This window comes from Athene noctua, chromosome 11, assembly GCF_965140245.1.
Source record: "Athene noctua chromosome 11, bAthNoc1.hap1.1, whole genome shotgun sequence".
Lineage (NCBI taxonomy): Eukaryota > Metazoa > Chordata > Aves > Strigiformes > Strigidae > Athene > Athene noctua.
This window is the reverse complement of record NC_134047.1, coordinates 13,364,093-13,385,502: the sequence shown is the minus strand read 5'-3', so window position 1 is coordinate 13,385,502 and position 21,410 is coordinate 13,364,093. Positions and strand designations below refer to the sequence as shown.

Genomic DNA, 21,410 nt, shown 5'->3' with positions numbered 1-21,410 from the left:
AGCATGGCTTGGTGGAGATTCAGGAGGGCCATGGGCACTCAGCCAGCTGGAGCTCAGGCAGGGAAAGTAGGGCTTGAAGTAAGGAGGTCGAGGGAGGTGGTGATGAGGGGGGAAGCCTCCTCTCCCAGTCAGGGTGCAGCACCCAGCACCCTCCTGTGGCTTTACAGCCCAGATGATTCCTGGCTGCACCAGGGGAGACCTCAAGCCCCATCCCAGCCTTGCAGTGCTCAGCAGCCAGAAAAAAGCAGGTCCAACACAGAGCGAGAATCCAGCTTCTACCCAAAACAGCGTTCCCCTTTCACCAATGCAAACCAGCACCCAGCTGGGAAGCCAAGGGGAGAGGCAGCTGTGGAAATGGCAGAAAAGCCCTAAACTCACACCTGAATGGTAAAACTGGGACAGGAACCAGCCCATGAGCGGGACTGGGAATAGGATGGAATCATCTTCTGCTTGAGGAAGCAAGATGGGGATACACACGGAAGTATCCAGGTGAAATACATTTATTAGAGCAGCCATAACAAAACGAAGAAAAAAGTACCATAAGGTATCTTTTTCCTTTGCTTTCTTTTATGGATGAACATGTTTTAGAGCTGACATCCTGTCCAAGAGGGACAAAAAAAAGGGACCTTGGCAGAACTTAGTCCAGCTTCACTTATAATGTTACAACCTGCAAAGGAAACTGCTGAAGGCCATGGCATGGATGCAAGGCTGGTTAAGGGTCATGTGGAAGGGAAATCAGCTCAGGCCAATCTATTTCAGGAATGTTTTGAAATATATTTAGAAAAAATCCCACCCCAACAGGACAGGATGTCTTTCCTGGTCATCCTTCCCAAAGGCAAGGCATCCTTTCCAAGGTTGGGAGAGTGGGGTCAAATGTGTGCCCAGAGGAGCTGGCAGCAGAGGAGGAAGGACAGGAGCAGGCGCAGGACAGACTTTCAAGGACTTGGGCTGACTTTTCTGAGGAAGGTGATGCCTTGTAAAATTGAGGGAAGGCAAGCTAGAGGGGCAGGTATGACCACAGTGCTGCCACCCAAGAACCACCAGCCTGACTCACTGCACCCTAAAAAGGGACTTCTAAAGGCAAGAGGAACCAGCACAGAAAGCAGCACCACATCTGGGTGGTGACACTGAAATCTGCGCGTGGGAAGAGTCCAAAAGAACTCTGCTGAAAACAAAATAGGGTCAGCTTGAAGCTTTGGAAGCAAAAGCATGGGCAGGGCAGCTCTGGCAGCAGCACTTTTGGCAGTGCTTGGACAGCACAGTGTGTCTCTTTTAAACTGGAACAAATATTGACTGGGCCAGCAGCTAAAGCTGGGAGTCAATCTGCTCTTCTGCAGTTGTTTACACTAATTAATAGCAGGAATACATTCTGGTTGAGACAACTCAATCAAATTCCTTGAACAACTCCAGAGCATCAGCTTTTTCCCTTGATTGAGATTTACATGTCATTTTGGGTTGGTGGGGTTTTTCTGTTGACTAATTAACATACTAAAAATGAAGGCATGTGGTGTGACAGTGTTAGTGAGGATGGCTAACCTTCAGCTTGGAGTCTGATACGATTTTAGGCTTATGGAAGAGCTGCCCCTGCTTGGGTGATGACCACCATTAGCAAAAGCAACAGCTCTTATTTTCTTTTAGCCTGGGTTTTATGAATAGAGGGCAGGGCAAGTGGGGTGGAGGCAGTATTATTTGTCACCTGGAGCTATTGCTTGGAGACTCGGGTGGCAACATTTTGGCCAAAAACATTGCCTCACTAGTGCTAGGCTAGAGGCAGAGCTTATGGATGCCTTGGTTTGGCTGACAGCTGCTTCACAGCTCCTTGGAGCTCTTCCCCAGCTACCCCTGGTGTGTGAGCACAGCTTCCTGGCTGGCAGAGGGACCACCACTTACTCCTCTTCCTGTCTTGGTCCTTGGATTTCTTCCATCACCTGCCAAAACCACAGGGATTGTGTTCTTTGGTGGCACGAAAGGGACTGGGAGCTCTTCAGCCACACTGTGACACATCCCCCAGCAAGCCATGCTGCTGGGGGGGGCACAGGTGGTCCCAGCCCTGGGATGAGCACCCCCCTGGCAAACAGTGCTGCTGCACTCCTCTTAAACACCCCAATCTCTCACATCACACCGAGAGACTAGTCTGGGGGCAGGCAGTAAATCTACACCATCTGAAATGCAGGAGTGCAGCATCAGCCCCCATGCTGACATCAAGCCTAAGGCTTAGCTGTGGGAGGGCTCCCCTGATCCTCAGATCCTTCTGGCACCTCTGAAATAAGGAGGCAGGAGAGGAAGGTGGTGCTGGTGTGGGAAGGAGGTTTCTCTGAGGCAAAGTGGGGCGGAGGAGGGAGAGAGTGAAGTTAATACAGGAGGTGTGTGTGTTTAAGGTTGATGTTGTGGGTAAACGACCTGTGGTTTTCCTCTGTGTCTTATTTGTAGCTGTTCTGGGTTGGGTGTGGTAGAAGAGCATGTTTTTAAACAAACCAAACTGCAGCAGCCCTGAGAACTACTCAGGACACTGAGATGCTTCTCTGGGCAGCTGAGCACATCCCTGTAGTGCTGGCAGAGACAGGTGAAACAGCAGTGCTCGGGGCATCGTCCACCACACCCCCAAACCCAGGAAAGCTCCCCACGACATGGCACTGACCCCAGGAGTCCTGTGGGACCAAGCTGAACTACAGCACCAGCCACTGGCAGGCTCGCTGTGTCCCCCCCAGGGCGAGGACAAAGCCCATAGCATTCTGCAGGAGGGCAGGCAGATGCTTTCTTGTTATTATGAATTAAATATTCATTATGAATTAAATAATCATCATTAAATAACATGGATTTGCAGTTACAGGGAACCAGCTAATGGCAGTGAGTTACCGAGGTGGCCATGACTGGTATGTTCTGGGTGGCGTGCTGGTTTTTCATCTTCTCCTTCCGCCTATTCCTGTAACCTGGAAATAAAGGAAAGATCAAGTAACTCTTGGGTTTCCAACAACACCCTGGAAATTCGGGCTGCACCCTGCATTTCACAGGACAGGTGAAGAAGAGCTGGCTGCAGAGAGCAATGAAGATGGGAGCCTTTCACTGGGCAGAGCCTCTCTGTTTCCAAACCCAGGAAAGCCCCATTTTGGGACATCAAAGCAAGAAGGCAGCGTGGAGCATGGACTTCTGCCTACAACACCTTGCTGCAGGCCCCCACAGCTCTAACCTGCCTCCCTTTGGCTGTATGGACTCAGTGAAATATTTCATATATTTCAGACTTGGAAATGCTCTGTGCACTCTGGGAAAGCATGAGAGTCCCCTTTAAATCCTCTTCTGGAGGGCATCCTCTCCTCAATATGCTACTGACCCTCCTTTTTTACCAGTTCCCTGAGATACTACATGTGGTGCCAAAGACTGAGCCAGCATTTCTGGGAAGCCTGCTGGGATGGCCAGCTGGCTCTAGAGATCAGGCCACCACAGAGCCTGTGCAGTGGGAGGCCAGATACAATAGCTAATCATGGCAATGAGGGGATTCACATGATAAGACCACAGAAACAAGGAACTTTAAAAGGAGAAGCTGGAAAAACCATAGTAGACATGTAGAAATCACATCCCTGATCTCTTCCCTCCCATCCCAGAGCTGGCAGGATGGAAAATGGAATTACCTGCCCTCACTCTGCAAGCTCCACTTCATGGGGATGACTGGTCAGCTGCTCTCCTGGGTTGTAAAATGTTCCCAGACCTACTTCTGCCTGTTTGTCAGATAGGTTTTTCTCCCAAAGTTTGCCATAGCTGAGGGGATTTTTTTGGCCAGGTGTCCTGGTTCAGCTAGGATAGGGTTAAGTTTCCCCAGCAGAGAGGGGGAAGGAATCTCCAGCCGGGTTATTCCTGGGTGGGAGCACGGGAACTTTTTCCTTTGTGGCTTTGGTCACGGGAAGCACGTGAGCGAGCTATCTGTAACCACTGCGGTATTTCTCTGTATATCTTTTGTCTTGTTTACTGTTATTACTGTTTTTATTGTTGTTACCATTGCTACTGTTGTTCAGATTGTTTATCACACTGTTATATTAAATTTCTTCTTATTTTAACCCAGGTTTGTGCCTCACTGCCAGCCTGAACGGCTGAGGGTGGGGGAGGGGCAATGACAATGTGGTCTCCGGTCCCGGCAGGGCCTAAACCAACACACCAGGGTATGGCTATCACTAGGGAAGACCATGGTAGGACATTCTGGAGCAGAAACTCACTTTCCTTGAGCATCTGTGGACAAAGCAGAGGGGCTGGCGAGGACTGCAGGCAAGGACCAGTGCCTACTGTGGCTTTCTTAAAAGCTCAGACACCAGAGCTGGGTCTTCAGCTGATTTGGGCAGTCCTGCTCTTTAAAAGTCTGGCTTTTGTCTAACTGAAAGCATCTTTCCTCATACCCGCTGCCAGAGGATGGTGTGAGGGCTGAACTTGGAGGCTCTCAGTGGCTGAGCAGCAAATTACGGTTCTGGGAAGGAAACTGCAGGGCTACTTACACCACAGGAGGAGGAGCGGCAGCGTTACAAAGGCTGCTACAGCAGCAAAGACACATGTGCTGATTAGATCAACACCCTCCGAGCAGCCTCGCTCTGCAAAAGAGAAAAGGAGAAGTTGTCAGCAGTTGCTCCTCTGGCCAACACCTCCCTGTGAACATTTAGGTGCCATAAATCTAATCCAGGGAATTCCTAAACCATGGAGATGGGTGATGCCTGTGTTTCAAATCATGGAGCCAGCAGGGTGAACCTTAAAATGCTACTTAAGAGCTACAATCTCCCTGCTCAGCGCAAAGCTGCCACGACTACATCAACTAAACACAGATTCTTCTAGGACCAGCTATGCAAAGGCACCTAAGGACTCTCTACTCTCTCTGACCTGTGTGAAGCCAACCCCCCCCAGATACCCTACTGCTCCCCAGAAGAAAGGCAAGCAAGGGCATCAGTGGTGCAAACCCAGGACATCCCTTACCATGGAGCTGCTGGATATCGCAGAGCAAGATGACGGTGAACAAAAAATTCACAATCAGCGTTGTGGGGGCTGTAGAATTCCATACGACACCGCACCCTGGGAGAGGGAAAAATTGCTTCCAGATGAGAGGAAAGTGCATAAGGAGCTCAGGCTGGCATGTGGAGTAGCTGGGCTTTGGTGGGAGAGCAAGCAAGGCATGGGCAATGCCTCCAGATGTGCACCACAGCAGCATGCTGAGCTTCTGCTCCCTCCTGGGAGCGAAAACCTAAGGAGTTTACTCCTGGGCTTTTATCAGGTCTTTTCCACCGGAGGTTTAGAACATAAACAGCAACTTACTTACATATTTTGATTTTGAAGCAGCTGAGAGCTACTGGTCTCCACACTACTGCTGCTGCTCTCCAAGCAGTTTGTATTACTGAAGTAAAGAAGAAGAGCCCAAGGAAGATGAAGTCAACAGAAACACCTATGGGAGCAGAAGTAAACCAGAAGGTGAAATGGAAACTGGTGGAAGCAGTGGACTGAGAACAAGGCAAGGGAAGATGGCTTGTGGTGACTCTGCACCCAAGTGCTGCATCTGGGAGTGCAAGAGGGCAGGAGCAGGGCTGCAGGCTGCAGGCAAGAAGGGTCCCCAGGGCCTGGGGATGGGGCTGGAAGTGGGATTGGCTCGGTGCTGCTGGCCAGGGGACCATATCTTACAGCTGAGGGTAGTTTTTATTCTGGAAGTTGGCAGCAAGCAATATTTATTATAAACGTACACACAGGCAGCACCCTTCTTTCAACGAAGAATGGGAGAAAACCTGCATGTTTCAGAGGGCTGTTTCCTTGGGCTTGTTTGCCTTAATGTCTGCTTGCAGCTCAGAAACGTAGCAAATGAGCACTCATGGCATGACAACTAGGTAGCCTCAGCCTGGGACATAGAAGAACTGGTTACAAAGCAGTTTTAGAAGAGCTGAACTTTGTGTTTGCTGCCCATGGTTCCTTAAGGTCTCGTCAAGTGGTTTCTGAAGCACTTTTTAATTTTTGAGAAGTCCTGGAGAAGGGTAGCAGTACTTGAAGAGTGCACAGGGACAAATTTAGCCCTTTGGTTTCAAAAGAGCAGATAAAGAGGAACTTGCAGGCTACAGAGCAGTGACGTCTAAGTTCAGTTTTTCTAAATAAAGTACTGCTGCAAAGATGCTACTGTAAAGACCTGGAGAAGAAGAAAGATGTGATACTGAAACAATCAAGAACAAATGAGGTTAAATGAATCCTACCTTTTTCCCACATCCAGATGATGGATGTGGCAAGCAGGAGGAGAGAGGAGATACAGAGCAATACATAGGTGAGCAGAATCATATGTTTCCATTCTTCCTTTCCTGAGAAAAACGGCAAATGTACTCAGTATCACATAAAAAGGATAGGTGCAGCCTCCAAATGGAAGATAACAAGAAGAACAGGTTTTCTTCATAAAGATTGAATCCCTGAGGTTTAGAAACCCTGAAGAGAAAACTTGATGAACTTTCAAGGGCTTTTTTTGACTTCAGGAGGAACCAGGAGAAAGCAGCCAGATTTGGGGTTGTTCCACGCTGAATCAGACACCAATTCCACCTAATGAGAGACTTTACACTACTGCCTGAGATTTTGTCACCTATAATGACCTGACTAGTGCCGGATTTCCTCTGGAGACCCATGTCATGGGGGAAAGCCCACATGGCACAAGCTCTTGCCACAAGCACCAGGCATGGAGCGCTCCTCAGGGGAGACCTAGCTAAGTCCTAATGCCACATGTCCCTAGTGATAATGCTGAGAGACAAATACATGTGGGAGAACTTTCCTGACAGCTCTAGGGCTTCACCTCTGCTCTCTAGATGGTCTCTGTTATTCTGGGAATTATTTGTGGTGGGTAGAATGCACTAGCAGATTACAGACTGTGTGGGAGGATTTGCTATTGGTTAAGTCTTTGGGTTTGTTTTCTGTTAATATATATATTGCTACTGAAGCACCCACATTAACCTGTACACTCCTTGGGTATGGATCCAATGTCATGACTCAAACACCAGTGTGCTTGGTCACCAAAACCTAGGAAACATGATCTTTGGCCACCTCCAGGCAGGAAGGCTCTTCCCACGCAGCCTGCATGTCCTGCACTTTTATTTCTTCCCAGGGATGCCTGAGGAATGAGAGAGCAATTACTCAGATGGTTGGTACTGTGATATTTTTGGCTCCAACTCTCATAAAGCCAGTTGGAATTAGCTACTTCTAGGGAGTTTTATTTTCTGTGCAAGCTACAGAGGCATGAGAAATGTGCAAGCTGAGCACATTTCCTCCCACTACTGAAGTGAATTAGAACAAGATGGGAGAAGGAGCTTGGCTGAGGCTTTCTGACATCTGCCCTGTCCATGGCAGGGAGAAAAGAGTTTAGTTTGGGGGACTGGGGTGCAGTCCTGGCACTCACCAGACCTGTGATCCCTCAGCTGACAGAACAGGATCATGAAGCTGGTGGCGGAGATGGCGACAAACATCAGTGCGACACCGGCCAGCCTCTGCGCATGGTATAGAGGAGGTGTGAGACCTGCAGGACAGGGCAGGAGGGAAACCCCGTGTTGGGGACAACCCCAAAACACAGAGAGGCAATCCCAGGAAAACACAACATGCTGGAAAACCCGAGGGACGAGTCCTGGGTCTTCCTTGTTCAGGAAAGCCCACAACAGACCGTTGCACCCTGCAGGGCAGACCTGTGACATGATGACAAACTGCCAGATCCACCAAAGGCAGAGCAGGCTAACCTGTCACTGTCAGGTTCAGAGCTGCCTCCTTCCAGCTTATCACATTGCTGACGTTGCAGGAGTAGGATCCGCAGTCCGACTTATCTCCATTCCTTATCCGCAGCACGGTGATGTTTTCAGGGAGGAGGTAGCACTTTTCAGGGGAAAGGGGAAGTCTCTCCTTCTTCCAGGAAATGGAAGCCACTGTTCCCTCTGGCACCACGCAGACCAGCTCAATGAGCGAACCTGCCAGGTTTGAACTGCACTGGAGCTCAGGCTGGGGCACAGGCTCTGAAAAGCAGAGAGCAGTGTGATAGCACTCCCGCGAGCATGAGTACTGCCTTGCTTTGGACCTGAAAACTGGCTGGCATGCCAGAATACTGAGCCCCTTGGGGAGCGAGCAGGTCCTTCCCCTCTGATTTACATGCCAGATTGGTTTGGAGGGAAAGAAGATACTGCAGGAGGAGGGCAACATCCACCAAGTTCAAAGCAGAAAGCAGATGGCCCCATCTGTGCCACCGTGCCATCCCTAGGATGGACACCACCAACTCTTGGAGATCAGGCATGGCACCCTGGGCGCAGAGATACTGACCCAAAAGGGCTGCAAGTTGGAATTACACTGGGAAGTGATGACAGGGGCTTTCCAGACACTGTCTGCCATGGGGTGTCCCAAGAGGAGAGGCCTTTTCCCACACTGCAGTGGTGAGGGGAGGTATGGGAGGAGTCAAAGAAGTCATGAAGTTCAGCCAAAGAGCAGGAATGTGGGACTCTGCTGCTGCCTACATTTAAATTGGTCCAACTCCATATGGGCCAAAGCACAGAGAAACAAGCCTCGCATGTTGGAGACCCCTGCCACATGCAAAAGGAGGGATGACTCTATCCCTAGGTACCTGCACCTGTCAGGGTTGCTCTTAACTACATCTGGGCTTCCACTTGACAGCAACCACATGCTCCCGAGGTCCTTCATTCCTGGATGTCCTACATGCAGTACGCTCATGTAGTGATGCTGAGCTCTAGGAGAGGGCAGTTCAAAACCTGTTTATTTTTCAGAGAAGTTCAGAGACAGAGAAAGGCAGTGTCGGTGCAAAGGAAGAGAGCCTGCAAGGCCTGAAGCTATGCAAGGCAAATTCCTGCAGGGGCCCACAGATCAGCCACATCTGCCTAGCAGACCCACCCTCCTGTGGAAAGCATCCATAAACCCAGCTGATCTCAGGATCTGATCCTGAAGGGGTTAGTAAGGCTGGTGAGGCAGCAGCTTATCCTGGAATTGCTATGAATGAGCTTCTGGTCCCAGCTCTAAGGGACCAGCCACAACCTGCAGCTCCTGAGTTCCTCAAATCATTACCATGGCGTTTGTTTTGGTCATCAAGTGTGAGCAGAAATCCCTTCTCTTGGGGGAATTTTATGCCATACACTTCCTGTGAGTGGCTGTTCATGACAAAACAACTAGACAAAAGTTAAGGCAGAAGGCATCCTATTATATCCTATCACTCCAGGATGAAGGCACTGTGTAGCCTGATGACCCAATCAGGAACTCAACCCACAGCCAGACTCAGTTCCAAAAACCCTCTGGCATTTCCCAGCAACTCTTTTAGGGTTTCCAGTCTGTGTCTTTCAAGGTAGTGATGAAACCACAATTCCTCTACCTTGAGACTTGCTGCTCCATCTGGATGCACATAAGCCCGATGGGATTCATCCCAGGGTACGGAAAGAGCTGGCTGATGTTATTGTGGGACCTATCTCCATTATTTTTCAATCGTCTTGGGAATCTGGAGAGATCCCAGTCAACTGGAAGGGTAAGAAGGAAGACCCTGGTGATTACAGGCCTATCAGTCTCACTTCAGTGCCTGGTAAAATTATGGAGAAGGTTATCGTGGGAGTTACTTAAAAACACTTGAGAGACAATGCAGTCATTGGTCACAGCTGGCACAGGTTCACGAGGGGAAAGTTCCGCTTAACTAAATTTCCTTTTATGACAAGGTCACCTGTTTAGTTACCAAGGGAAGTCAGCAAATGTGTTGTTTTTTTAATTTATTTTAGCAAAGCTTTTGATACTATGTCTCACAGCATCCTTCTGTGATGCATTTCAAGCACCCAGCTAGACAAGTCCATAATACATTGGCGAGCAATTGGCTGACAGGTTGGGCTGAAAGAGTTATAGTAAATGGGGTGACATCAGGCTGGTGGCCACTCACCCGTGGGGTTCCCAGGGCTCAATTTTAGGGCCAATGCTCTTGAATGTTTTTATAAATTATTTGGATGCAGGAGTTGAATGTACACTAAGTAATTCTGCTGATGATACTAAACTAGGAGGAGCTGTAGACTCCCTCGAGGGTGGAGAGGCCTTACAGAGAGATCTGGATTGACTACAGAGCTGAGCAACCACCAACCGTATGAAATTCAACAAGAGCAAGTACCAGACTCTCCAACATGGCACAGGGTAACCCTGGTTATATGTACAAACTGGTGGACAAGAGGTTGGAGAGCAGCCCCACAGAAGGAGATCTGGGGGGTTGGGTTGATGGTAAGTTAAATGAGTCAACAGTGTGCCCTGGCAGCCAAAAGGGTCAACCATGTCCTGAGGTGCATCACACACAGCATAGCTAGTTGGTCAAGGGAGGGACTGTCCCACTCTGCATGGCACTGGTGCGGCCTCACCTCCAGTACTGGGTGCAGTTTTGGGCACCTCAGTACAAGAAGGACATCAAACTATTATGACTGTGTCCAGAGGAGGGTAACCAAGATGGTGAAAGGCCTTGAGGAATGGAGGACACTTATGAGGAATGGATGAGGTCACTTGGCTTGTTCAGCTTGGAGAAGGCTGAGGGGTGACCTTATCACTGAGAGGTGAGCTCATCACAGTCTACAACTTCCTCAAGGCGGGGCAGAGGAGGGGGAGGTGCTGATCTCTCTGGTGACCAGTGATAGGACACAAGGAAATGGAATGAAGCTACATCAGGGGAAGTTCACGTTGGACATGAGGAAAAGGTTCTTCACTGAGAGGTTGGTCAGTCCCTGGAACACGCTCCCCAGGGAAGTGGTTGTTGCACTGTATTGGGTCTGGCTGAACTGGAATCGGTTTTCCCCTATAGCGGCCCTCACGGTGCTGTGGTTTATGCTGGGAGCTGGCAGGGTGTTGATAGCACCCTGGTGTTGTGGCTGCTGCTGAGCAGTGCTTACACAGCACCAAGGCTCTTTCTGATATTTCCCCCAGTGGGACGGGGTGGGCAAGATCTTGGGAGGGGACACAGCCAGGACAGCTGACCCAAACTGACCAAAGGGATATTCCATACCATATGACGTCTGCTCAGGATAAAGCTGGGAGAAAGAAGGAAGGGGGTGGGGTCACCCTTGGTCCTCCGAGGCAACTACTACGCGTATTGGAGCCCTGCTCCTGAGAAGGCCCGACATCGCCTCTTCATGGGAAGGAGAGAATAAATGTTTGCTTTTGCTTCCGCGCGCAGACTTTTGCTTCGCTTTGCTTATATTAAAACTGCTTTTGTTTCACCCACAAGGGTTAGTTTATCTTCTTTCCCCTCTTTACCCTGTTAAGAAAACAAAGGGAAGGGGGGGGGAAGTGACAGAGCGACTTGGTGGATACCTGGCATTTAGTCAGAGTCAAACCATCACATGCACCAAGCCTGTCAGATTTCAAGGAGTGTCTGGATGATGCTCCCAGTCATAGGGTTAAGTGTTAGGTAGTCCTGCAAGGAGCAGGGAGCTGGACTTGATGATCCTTATGGGTCCCTTCCAACTCAAGATATTCTACGATTCTATGACTCCATTCTGGTTGCCACCTTGTGGGCCTGTCTGCTGCACTGACAGGCCAATCTTTGAGCAGACCAGCCTCTCAACACATTTGACTTACTTATAACTTCAAGGAGCGTTGTCCTAGCTTTATCTTGCATCAGATCAACTGTTGCTTTATAGATGCCGCTGTCTGTCTCTCGCAAACTCTGCAGGAGGATTGACCCATTCTCTGGATAGAAAAGAACTCTGCCTTGGTAAGCTGAGTAGATGGTTAGAGCCTGGTGATCTGCATAGTACTGCAGGATGAATTCAGGGGTGGTGTTTCTTATGTATTCCCACTCGGTGAAGTTTACGTTCTTGATATCTGGTGCATGCATCAGTACAGAGGATCCTTCAGATGCAATTCTTCTTTCTGTGATTTCCACCACTGCAGAGGACCCCTGCAAAACCAGCAACAAGTCTGGAAATAGGGGAGATGCCAGAGCAGAATGAGTTAGTTTTAAAGGAAATGAGCAAATTTAATCTGCTTGTACATTCTACTTTTAATTTTTTTGTTATGTTACCAACTGACTTCCTGAAGCATGTCATGCCACGTGACTGATTTGTCAAGATAAAACCCATAACGTTTTTGTTAGTGTGTTATATAAATGCTTCTTAGCTGGTTAAGACAATTCCTTGCCCTTTGAAATAAAAATGATGGGCTTCTGGGGGTTTTCTGCACATCAACACTTGCTAACAGGGACCATAATCAGTGCAGCTTCACCCACAGATCTTGAGCTGCTCCCTCAGCACCTGAAAGAAATAGCATAGCTTGGAAAACAAGCTCTGAAACACACTTGCTGGGACTATGTAGTCCTGGCTGCCAGTGTCTGAGAGCTGACCTTTCTGAACACTGTTAAAACCTACGGGCATATTCAGCCTCACGATCCTCTCAAGAGGGGTTAAGCCCTGCAAAACTGATGCTCCCACTTAGTTAGACAGCCAGCTACCTTATGCATCTGGAAGGTGCTAATTTGTCACATATTCACATTTCCTAGCACCTCTGAGTAATGCAACTGCTCTCTGGTGCAGCTGCTGTGTAGATGAGCTGCTTTTAACATGAAAGAAAATCTATAGAGTCCTTTACATAAAAGACTTTGTCTTGAAAATGTTTTATGGTTTCCCCAGGGGAGAATGAAGCTAATGTGGTGGTCAGTCTGCAAGTAAGACCCAGAAATGTACCTTTGGCTCTACCTCACCCAGGTGTGACAATCCCATCCTAGCACTGCTGGTGTAAAAGGACTTAGCAAGCAGAAAGTCATGTCTGATATCTCCAGTCTCCAAATCTGCCAGAACCATCATCCTGGAGATGCTTTTAGCATGTTTAAAAGGTTATGCTGGCTGCTGAAGAGGGAACAAGCTACAGGAACAGATACCAAAAGGAAAGCTTATCTAAGCAAAGAGGAAAGATGGTGGAGGGGAGGCTCAGAGGCTCAGGGAAGGGTACCAGAGGGTACACCATGGTCAGAGAGCAGAGAAGAGGCTCACAGGGAACCAATCCTTAGGCATGCAGTGGAGGAGAGCTGCTTGCAAAAGGTGGTGGTGGCAGTGGTACCCAGGTACGGTGATGCTGCAGCACTGGGAAGAAGGAGGTTCCTTCCAGGACGGCTCCCCAGAGCACACACCTTCACCAGCACTGCCACAGTCCACAGCAGGGATGCAAGGAGAGCACAGAAATGCTGCAAGCATGTGCTCTCCAAGGAGGTGCACAGCCGATGCAAGCTCCCCACGAGTCCCTTTTCATACTCACAGCCTGTGACGGCCACCTGCAGCCAGACTGACATGGTAAAGCCCTTCAGGCTCTTTCAAACCAGCACAAGGGATGAGCTCCTTCTGCAGCAACGTGCTCTTGGGATGGCTACTCTAGGCATGATGGATGAGCCTGTGAAGGACACCATGAAAAACACCATTGACATGTGCCACGCAGGGGTTGGGAAAGGTGAAGGGTGCTCAGAGCAGCCATGGGGGAGCCCCTGACCTTCTCCATGTGGCCCCACAGCACTGGCATCTCTGCAGGTGGCACAGGCTTGAAGCAGGAGGTTGCTGTACAGCAGCCCAAGCCCACACCGCTCGTAACAGTGCAGCTCAGGGAAACCATCCTGACCACATCTGTGTTCAGCACCAGTTCACCACAGTGATCAAAAAAAAGAAAGATCTCCTAGACACAAAGACCACTGATATCCAACAGCATCAAGACCAACATAGGCGCAGCAGTTATTGGGGGGGACAAGAGTGCCTGGCTGCTTTCTGTAACCCATCCTGTGTGCTGCAGCTTCACAGTGCTAGCAGCTACAGCCCTGCCTTGTCCCTTTAGTATTTATTTCTGCATCTGCTGACCACGAAATTGCCACATTCACAGTCTCTCAGGGTAGCAGGAGCCACATGGTCACACCCCAGCACCTACACAAGTACTTTCTTTTCTCAGTTTTAACTCATTTCATCTCTTCCTTGAGCTCTTGTCCTGTGTCATGAATATGGGCTCTGCATCTGCCTTATGCACCACCTTTAAAATTTTGAAAACCTCCATCCCATCCCCTCCTCTGCAATCCGAAGGCTCCCAGACTTTTCTGTCTCTCCTTGCAAGCTCTTGGTCATTTTGGCTGCTGTCCTCTGGGTCTTCTCCAACTTTTTTTAGAGATCTTTTGCCTTCATTTCTTCACTGCAGAGACTGCAACACACACTGCACCAATCAGTGGGCATGAGAGAGCTGGAGAACAACCTGCCTGCCTCTAACACACTTTGTGATGGGGCATTATTTGAACAGGACTAGTGCTCAGAGCTGGTTTGCAGAGCCAGATTGAAACATTTGGTGTTTGGACACCAATTCACTGTTGGGTTTTGCAAGGCTCGGGAGCAAGAATGAGGGCAGAGGACTGTGGAAAAGTGGACAGTGGAATCACTTTTTGGGAAAGGATTTTCACTGCCCTGTGATCAGTCTCAGCTGGGACCAGAAGAGGTCAAGATGGGCTGGTTTAGAGGCTTGGTTTATTTTAGAAACAGCCTGAGGTTGATAGTGGCTAAGGAACTGACTTCTGAATCAGAGGTGAGGAGGCGTGTTTAAGGCTGAGCTCCCTTAAGAGAGACATTACCTGCTGGAAGCATCCAGCTTTCCTCCAGAGACACCAGTAAACAGCAGAGCAGCATCTGAAAGGGAAGTTATTTCCACTGTGGAGCTGCCCACGTGCACAGCATGCTCTCCTGGACCCAGCCAAGCAGCCTCCCAGCCCAGCCCACTGTCCCCAAGAAGGTGAATAGAAAAAAAAAAACCAAACAAACAACCCCAAAACCCAAGGAAGGAGAAGACAGCGAGGCTATGTCATGTTCACCCCTGCAACAGAGACCTCCAGACCAGGATGTCCCCACCTCCAGAGGAGCCAACTGCATGTCCCTGATCTCTGCCTTGCTAAAGGACTTCAGAAAATAAGGTTCTGGGGAAAATCACCTGAGTTAAGGGTGATTTAGCTTCTGTGCAGCTGAAAACCTACATTATGTGGGAAAGAGTGGTTGCTGCAGGTTGCAAAGCATGTTAACATGTAGAAAGCTGGTTATCTGGATGTCTTCATGAACTCCTTGCTGTGCTCTTCCTAGGTTAGTGGGTATGTGGAGACCATGAAAAATCCTGTAATTTCTGTCGTAGTGTGCTGGGTTTTTGTTAGTGGAGGAGGGGGCTACTGATACGAGGAAATAATCACCTACTTTGCAACTTATTTACTTATAGCAACTTATAATGATTTCTGAACATTGCTTAATAATCCTGCTTGCCCTGACTGTTCTGTGGAAATTTACCAAGAATTACTGTGTTCAGCAAAAATGTTTCTTGTCCTTGGAAAGCAGATGTGCTCTAATTTAGTCATTGTAATGACTAGATAGCCATATATGGACAGTAGAAATGGATACACTGGTACTTTTAGATAAGGCAGAATGAGTAAACAGGCTGAAACCACTGTTGTTCAAGAAATTGGCTAAGAGAATCTGCCTATGCTCCGGGGAAATTACAAGGTGAGAAAGACTGTGAGCCTTCCTCCAAAAGACCCCTGAAGACGACCCCCAGGAAGCGATGTGCAGGTACAACGATAAACATAAACTGCTGACACCAGCCTTTTGAACTAACCCAGCCTTATGCATATGGATATTTGTATTGTGTAATCCAATGAATATGTATATCCACACTCTACATTTTTGGTAAAATGCGCTGGGGGTGTGCAAGCTTTGTGGAGAAATCCCCTTGCACCCCGGCGTCGGAGTAAACATACCTGCTGTATAACTCTCCGAGTTGTAGAGTCTCTGCAAATCAGTGAACACTGAGGTCAGCGGAAAGAAGGAGGAAGAAGCGGGGCAGTGCACTGGAGTAGAGAATCCCCCTGTATCCCGTGGTGAGATGGCAGGGCCACCCCACTGCCACCCATGAAGGCCACTGGAGGAGCAGAGATTCACCTCCAGCCTGTGGAGGACCCTGGGACTCTGTGGGAAGAAGAAGCCCTTGCTGTTGTTGTTCGTTGCTGGGAGGACTGCAACACACGGAGGTGACCCAGGCCGGAGCATCTCGGGGAGGACTCACGGCAGAGAGTTTGTGGAGGACTGTCTCCTGTGAGAGGGATACCATGTGGAGCAGGGGGATGAACGCAGAAGTGCTTCCCCTCACCTTGGAGGAAGAAGCGTTGGACTGACTGCAGCCCCCATCCCCTGCCCCTGTGCTGCTGGGGGAGGAGGTAGAAATATTCCCAGCAAAACTGAGCACGGGAAGAAGGGAGGGGTAGGGGAAGGTGTTTGTAAGGTATGGTAACACTTCTCACTGTCCCATTCTCTCTGTTAAGTGTTGTTATTTTAGTGTTTTGAATTAAAGTGATGTTCTTTTTCTTCCCCTAATGAGCCTGTCTTTTGCTTGCCTGTGACCGTTAATGGGTGAGCAACCCCTCCCTATCCTTATCTCTGTGCCTTTTGATTAATTTTTTTGCCTTCCCAGGCGGGAGGGGAAGCTGCATGGTGCTCAAACCACAACATGTAGGATTCCCTCACAACTGGTATTTTATTTGCTCGTTAACCAACAGGTCTAATTAGAACTGGAAAAGAAGCGGGAGATTATGTCTTCTTTCCCTTTGCAAAATGCCTGAGATCCTGGAGGAGGGTTTGAGATAGGAGGGTTGTAGTGCTAAAATTAGCCTCTTTTTTTGCTGTTTTTGCTGGTATCCTCTTGCTCTCTGAGGTTTGAGCAAGAATTGCTTTTGGCTTTCTTATAGGAAAATGAGAACCGTGTTTTGTTTGATGGCTTACAGGGATGTTTTAAGGCTATAAGAACAAGAGCTACGGAAAATGCATTTATGTTCTTTAGAGACAGAGGATTTTCTTTATCCAGGCAAATCCAAATAGGTGTAAAAATGACCTTCTTCTCACTCAGTGCAGCTGGGTACAACAGTCTCTCCCCGTGCCTACAGAGAGTGGATAAGGCCTACAGGAGATGGAGAATAAGGTGTACATGGAAGGATGGCATGTATTGCACCTCCTGCTCAAAGTCCTACTGCTCTTTTGAAAAATTAATGTCTTCCTCCTCCCTTCCTCCCTCCACCAACCGACCAGGACTCCTCAGATACGTGGCTGGGGAAATGGTTAAGAGACTTTGGGTAAAGAGATGCCTGTGCACGGCAGAGGGTGGGTTTGATCTGCCTGCAATTATGCAGGCTGTTTTATCTCGAGAAGAGAAGAACCTCTTGTCTCACACAAGGAATTAGCACAGTCGAGTATTTGCAGTCTGAGCAGCAGTTGTAAATGTGAACCAACACTTTTGGTAAGGGGCAGATATTTTCAGTTTTCATAGAATCTTACATGAATAGGGAGAGGAATCAGACTCATGAAGATGCATGTACGTTAGGCTATCGTGTTTTCCCCTTGACCTCTAGCATCGTTGTTATGCTGTGTTATCTTTCATTTTTACAGAATCCACATGGAAAAGCTGAAACAGAAGCACACTACAGCCTGCTGGAGTTTTGCAAAAAGGTCTTTTTAAGGAATATATTAGGATCTTCATGACAAAGCATGCATGTGGCACTTGTGAAAAACATCCAAGGCACTTCAGCCTCTCATTCAGACTTAAAAGGAATGGGATGTGCGTCAGCTGTTTTTCAGCTGAAAAAAAAGAGCTCATTATGTGAACTAGAGCTATGATATCGCTAAGGCACAACATATCCAAACAAAAACTGTCTGTGTTGGGGAAGGGAAGCTCCCCAGCACTACAAAGCTCTTCCAGGCTTTGGGATCTTCTGCTATTTATAAGCCTTCTGCAGGCAAGGCAGTGAGTGAGGCCTCCCTGCTGCTGGAGAGGGGCAAGAGGCTCCCTTAGGGATAGAGGGGCCAAAAAACCGTTTTACCGGTACTGCAACCACCTCCTCCTCCTTCCTCTGGTGGTTTGCATGAGGCATAGTTGTTGGCAACTGCCAACATCTGCGGTGAGCCAAAGGGGCTGGTGGTGTGCTGGCAAAGAGCTGCAGCTGCATGCAGGGTGACACTGTCAGCACAGGAACAGGTGCTGTGTTTCGCCATTAGCTCCAGCATTATCATTTTGCCAGCACCTGTGCAGCCACACTAGGAAAGTAAAGGTGATGGGTAAAAAGGAAAGTATTTACCAACCCCTGGCAAAAGGACAGTGGGGGAGGTCTCGGGTTAAGCAACTGTAAGCGTGGGCTGTGGGGCTGGCAACATTAGCCACCACGTTAACCTGGGGGCATGTCTCCTGAACAAGCGTGGCATAACACATGAGCTTACATTAGGAGTGGTTACAAGCATGTATTTCCCCTGGCCTAGGTTAACAGATAACAGAAGCCTTTGTAATGACTCTTTGGTCTTTCCTGACATAATAAAACCAAAAGATGCAAATGATCCTATTATAAGTCATCCCACAGCTTTGCAAGATTAAATGTCACATTAGCAAATATGAAACCCTACTGAATAACGTCTAGCTCTGCTCTCAGTCTCACATCTGCTGAGGCATGGCAAAAAGAATGGCAACGGGGAACAGCTACAACCGATGTTTGGTAGAGAAATTCTGAAATGCCACTCAGCAGTAATGGTTTGCATGGAAGGGAAAAATACCTTCAGCTACACTAATCTAGAAAAAAGCACCTTTATGCCTAAGTGCAGTTCTAAATAAACCAAGAAACCCCTTTCCTCATAAACGAATTATGAGTTACTTCAGAGACTTCCATAAATTCACCCTGCCCTTGCCTAATGCACTTCACATCCTGCCATCAGGACAGATAAATTAAACTTGACAAAGAGTCCTGGGACCGAGTAGCCCAAAACACATGTGCAAAAAAAGGCCACCAAACCCAACTGCGAGTGCCATGATGAGTTTCTCTACATGCGAGGTGGCTTCAGCCAGCCACCGGCCTGCTGCCAGCAGAGTGGCCAGCTCTGTCGGTGCCGTGGGGGACCGGGGCTCAGCAGGCGGCTGGACAAAGCCAGAAGATGCGCCATCGTGGTGGCAAGGCTGCAGATGCTGGAGCAGAGCTCTCTGGACGTGCTCAAATAACCAGGGAAGGGATGGGGGGAGAGGCGGGTTGTTTGGGAGCTCTATAAACAGCACTGTGAGGACTTACTTGCCTGCCTGCAAATATTTATTTAATATTTCTGGGGCTGAGTAGAAGAGGAGAGCTGAACCTGGGGAGCAGAGCCCAGCTCCTGGCAGGGATGAGCGCCTGCCGGGAAGCACGGCATGGGGGGGATCCTCCCGGCCCGTTTCATCCCTCTATCCCCATCGCTCCAGATCCCTGGCCGCATCGCCCCAGTCACTCTTCCCATCACTCCAGCCCCTGGACCCTCGTCCCGTCCCCATCCCTCCCCGCCATGCCCACCTCCCCGGCCCCACAGAGCAGCCCCAGAGGCTGCAGCCCGGAGCCGGCCCCTGCTCCCGCCATGGAACCTCGGGCTCCCCCCACGACACTCACCGTGGCCCCGGGGCCGCTGCGCCGCTGCCGCTCGGCCCGAGAGAGAGAAACGTGAGAAGCTGGGCCCGGGGCGGGGCCGGGGCGGGCTCTCAGCCTCCCGCACTGTGCAAACCCTCTCCAGGCCCCGCGGGTGTGTGACTAAGGGCTGTGGGGTGGGGGTAACTCCGTGGGAAGGCGGTTGAGTGTCCCTCGGACCCGCGCAGCCAAAGCCGCCTCCATCGCTTCCACTTCTGCGAGGACCTGGACCTTCAGCTTTGCACTCGGCGAGAGACACTGCGGCTCTAGGAAATGTCTCCAGCCCGTCCCTATTCCCTGGCACCTCTGGCTCCTCACTAAGTGCCGCCGCCTAGCCACCACCACTGCACTTGGCAAGTTGGTCTTTTGACACCGTCACTCAGAGCATCCTCATAAACAAGCTGGCCAAGTCTGGGCCAGATAAGTGGGCAGTGGTGTGGGTTGAAAACTGGCTGAAGCCAACCCAGTTCCAGGGTCTCTCCCTGGCAGCGTCCAAGGCCAGGCTGGATGGGGCTTGGAGCAACCTGATCTGGTGGAAGTTGTCCCTGCCCATGGCAGGGGGGCTGGAACTAGATGGTCCTTAAGGTCCCTTCCAACACAAACCACTCTATGTACAGCTGGGCCTGGAGGGCTGTCGCTAACGGTGCATCCCAGGGGTTGGTAGTGGGGCCAGTCCTGTTTAACATCTTCAATTAATGACCTGGATGATGGGACAGAGCGCATCCTCAGCCAATTTGCCGATGCTACAAAGCTGGAAGGAGCAGCTGGTTCACCCAAGGGTCATGCTGCCATCCAGAGTAACTTCGACAGGCTGCAGAAATGGGCTGAGAGGAACCTTGTGCAGTTGAACAAGGGGACAGCCAAATTCTTCCCCTGGGAAGGAACAGCCCCAGGCACCAGGACAGGTAGGGGCTGACTGGCTGGAAGCAGCTCTGCAGAGCCTGTGGGTCCTGGTGGACACATGTTGTTGACCATGAGCTAGCAACGTGCTCATGCAGCAAAGGTGGTCAGTGGTGTCCTGGGCTGCATTAGGAGGGGCATCACCACAGTACAGGGGCAGGGTGGCCCTTCTCCTCTGCTCAGGACTGGTGGGTCCCCATCTGGAGTGCTGTGTCCAGTTCTGGGCTCTTCAGTGCAGGAAGAATGTGGGCTTACTGGAGAGAGTCCAGCAATGAGCCACAGGGATGATTCATGTTCTGAAGCATCCCTCATCCAAGGAGAGGCTGGGAGACCTGGGACTGTTCAGGCTGGAGGAGGGAAGGCTCAAGGGCATCTTATCAAGGGGGATAAATATCTAAAAGCTGTAATGAAGAGGGAGCCAGACTTTTCAGTGGTGCCCACTGATGGGCCCATCATGACCACACATTAAAAAGGAAATTCAATCTAAATACAAGAAAACAGTTTCCTGTGAGGTTGACCAAGTGCTGGCACCGGTTGCCCAGAGAGGTTGTGGAATATGCATCCTTGTCAGCGTTGAAAAGCCATCCAGCCATGATCCTGAGCAACCGTACACACTTAACATGTCTAGTTTAGCCTGCTAGATTAAACCACGTACTTTTTTTTTCTTTTTTTTTTTTTTTTTTAAGCTTAATGGCATTAGAAAAAAGCCTGCTGACAAGAGCTAAGCAAACACAAAGTCAATAAATAATTTCTATTCACTGCTACTAGGGCAACAGGAAAGCAGGATATAAGGCTCAGAGATACACAAACATGGCCCATGCCCCCCAGTGAAGCTCCTTCCCATCCATTATTAACTAGAGATTCTTGTGACATGGCGCTTATAAGAGGGAGAAAATTCCCTTTACAAATGGAAGGAACCATTGGTCTGTGTTTACTTCTCCTTGGGCTGGTCATGAGATTTCCCACATGTGGGACTGCAGAGTTCAGTTACATTTCCACAAATACTTGGGGGAGGGTGTGTAGAACTGAGAAAGAGGCATTAAAAAGCCATAGAAATAGGTGAATTCTTAAGTTCTAT

The 21,410-nt window shown here is 49.4% G+C and overlaps 1 protein-coding gene and 1 long non-coding RNA gene across 6 annotated transcripts; one reads left to right on the top strand and one right to left on the bottom strand.

Annotated features, from left to right (window-relative positions):
• Window positions 1–484: 484 nt before the first annotated feature.
• Window positions 485–19,575, bottom strand: LOC141964728 (hepatic and glial cell adhesion molecule-like). 5 transcript variants are annotated; one of them, XM_074915426.1, is made up of 12 exons: window positions 15,734–15,848; window positions 14,570–14,624; window positions 13,231–13,362; window positions 11,560–11,901; window positions 7,713–7,982; window positions 7,382–7,498; window positions 6,201–6,302; window positions 5,288–5,410; window positions 4,948–5,043; window positions 4,479–4,571; window positions 2,857–2,930; window positions 485–1,928 (listed from the first exon to the last, which is right to left on the bottom strand). In XM_074915426.1, the coding sequence occupies exons 3-12, from the start codon at window positions 13,262–13,264 to the stop codon at window positions 1,887–1,889; spliced, it is 1,293 nt and encodes a 430-aa protein (XP_074771527.1). In that variant the 5' UTR covers window positions 13,265–13,362; window positions 14,570–14,624; window positions 15,734–15,848; the 3' UTR covers window positions 485–1,886. The 5 variants fall into 5 exon arrangements, with proteins under 5 accessions (XP_074771527.1, XP_074771531.1, XP_074771529.1 ...); XM_074915430.1 differs by having other exon boundaries at window positions 11,560–11,881; XM_074915428.1 differs by lacking the exons at window positions 14,570–14,624; window positions 15,734–15,848 and adding an exon at window positions 19,418–19,575.
• LOC141964729 (uncharacterized) lies at window positions 15,452–16,346 on the top strand. The gene is made up of 2 exons (XR_012634379.1): window positions 15,452–15,545; window positions 15,760–16,346. It is a non-coding gene; the product is annotated as an uncharacterized LOC141964729 (long non-coding RNA).
• Window positions 19,576–21,410: the final 1,835 nt, after the last annotated feature.

Excerpts from the sequence above, each read along its gene's own strand:
- LOC141964728 (XM_074915428.1), bottom strand. The coding sequence starts at position 13,264 with ATGTCAGTCTGGCTGCAGGTGGCCGTCACAGGCT. Across the intron at positions 5,411-6,200 it reads CATCTGGATGTGGGAAAAAG|GTGTTTCTGTTGACTTCATC; the intron begins GTAGGATTCATT and ends CTGCTCCCATAG. Across the intron at positions 2,931-4,478 it reads GCCGCTCCTCCTCCTGTGGT|GTTACAGGAATAGGCGGAAG; the intron begins GTAAGTAGCCCT and ends CTTTATTTCCAG.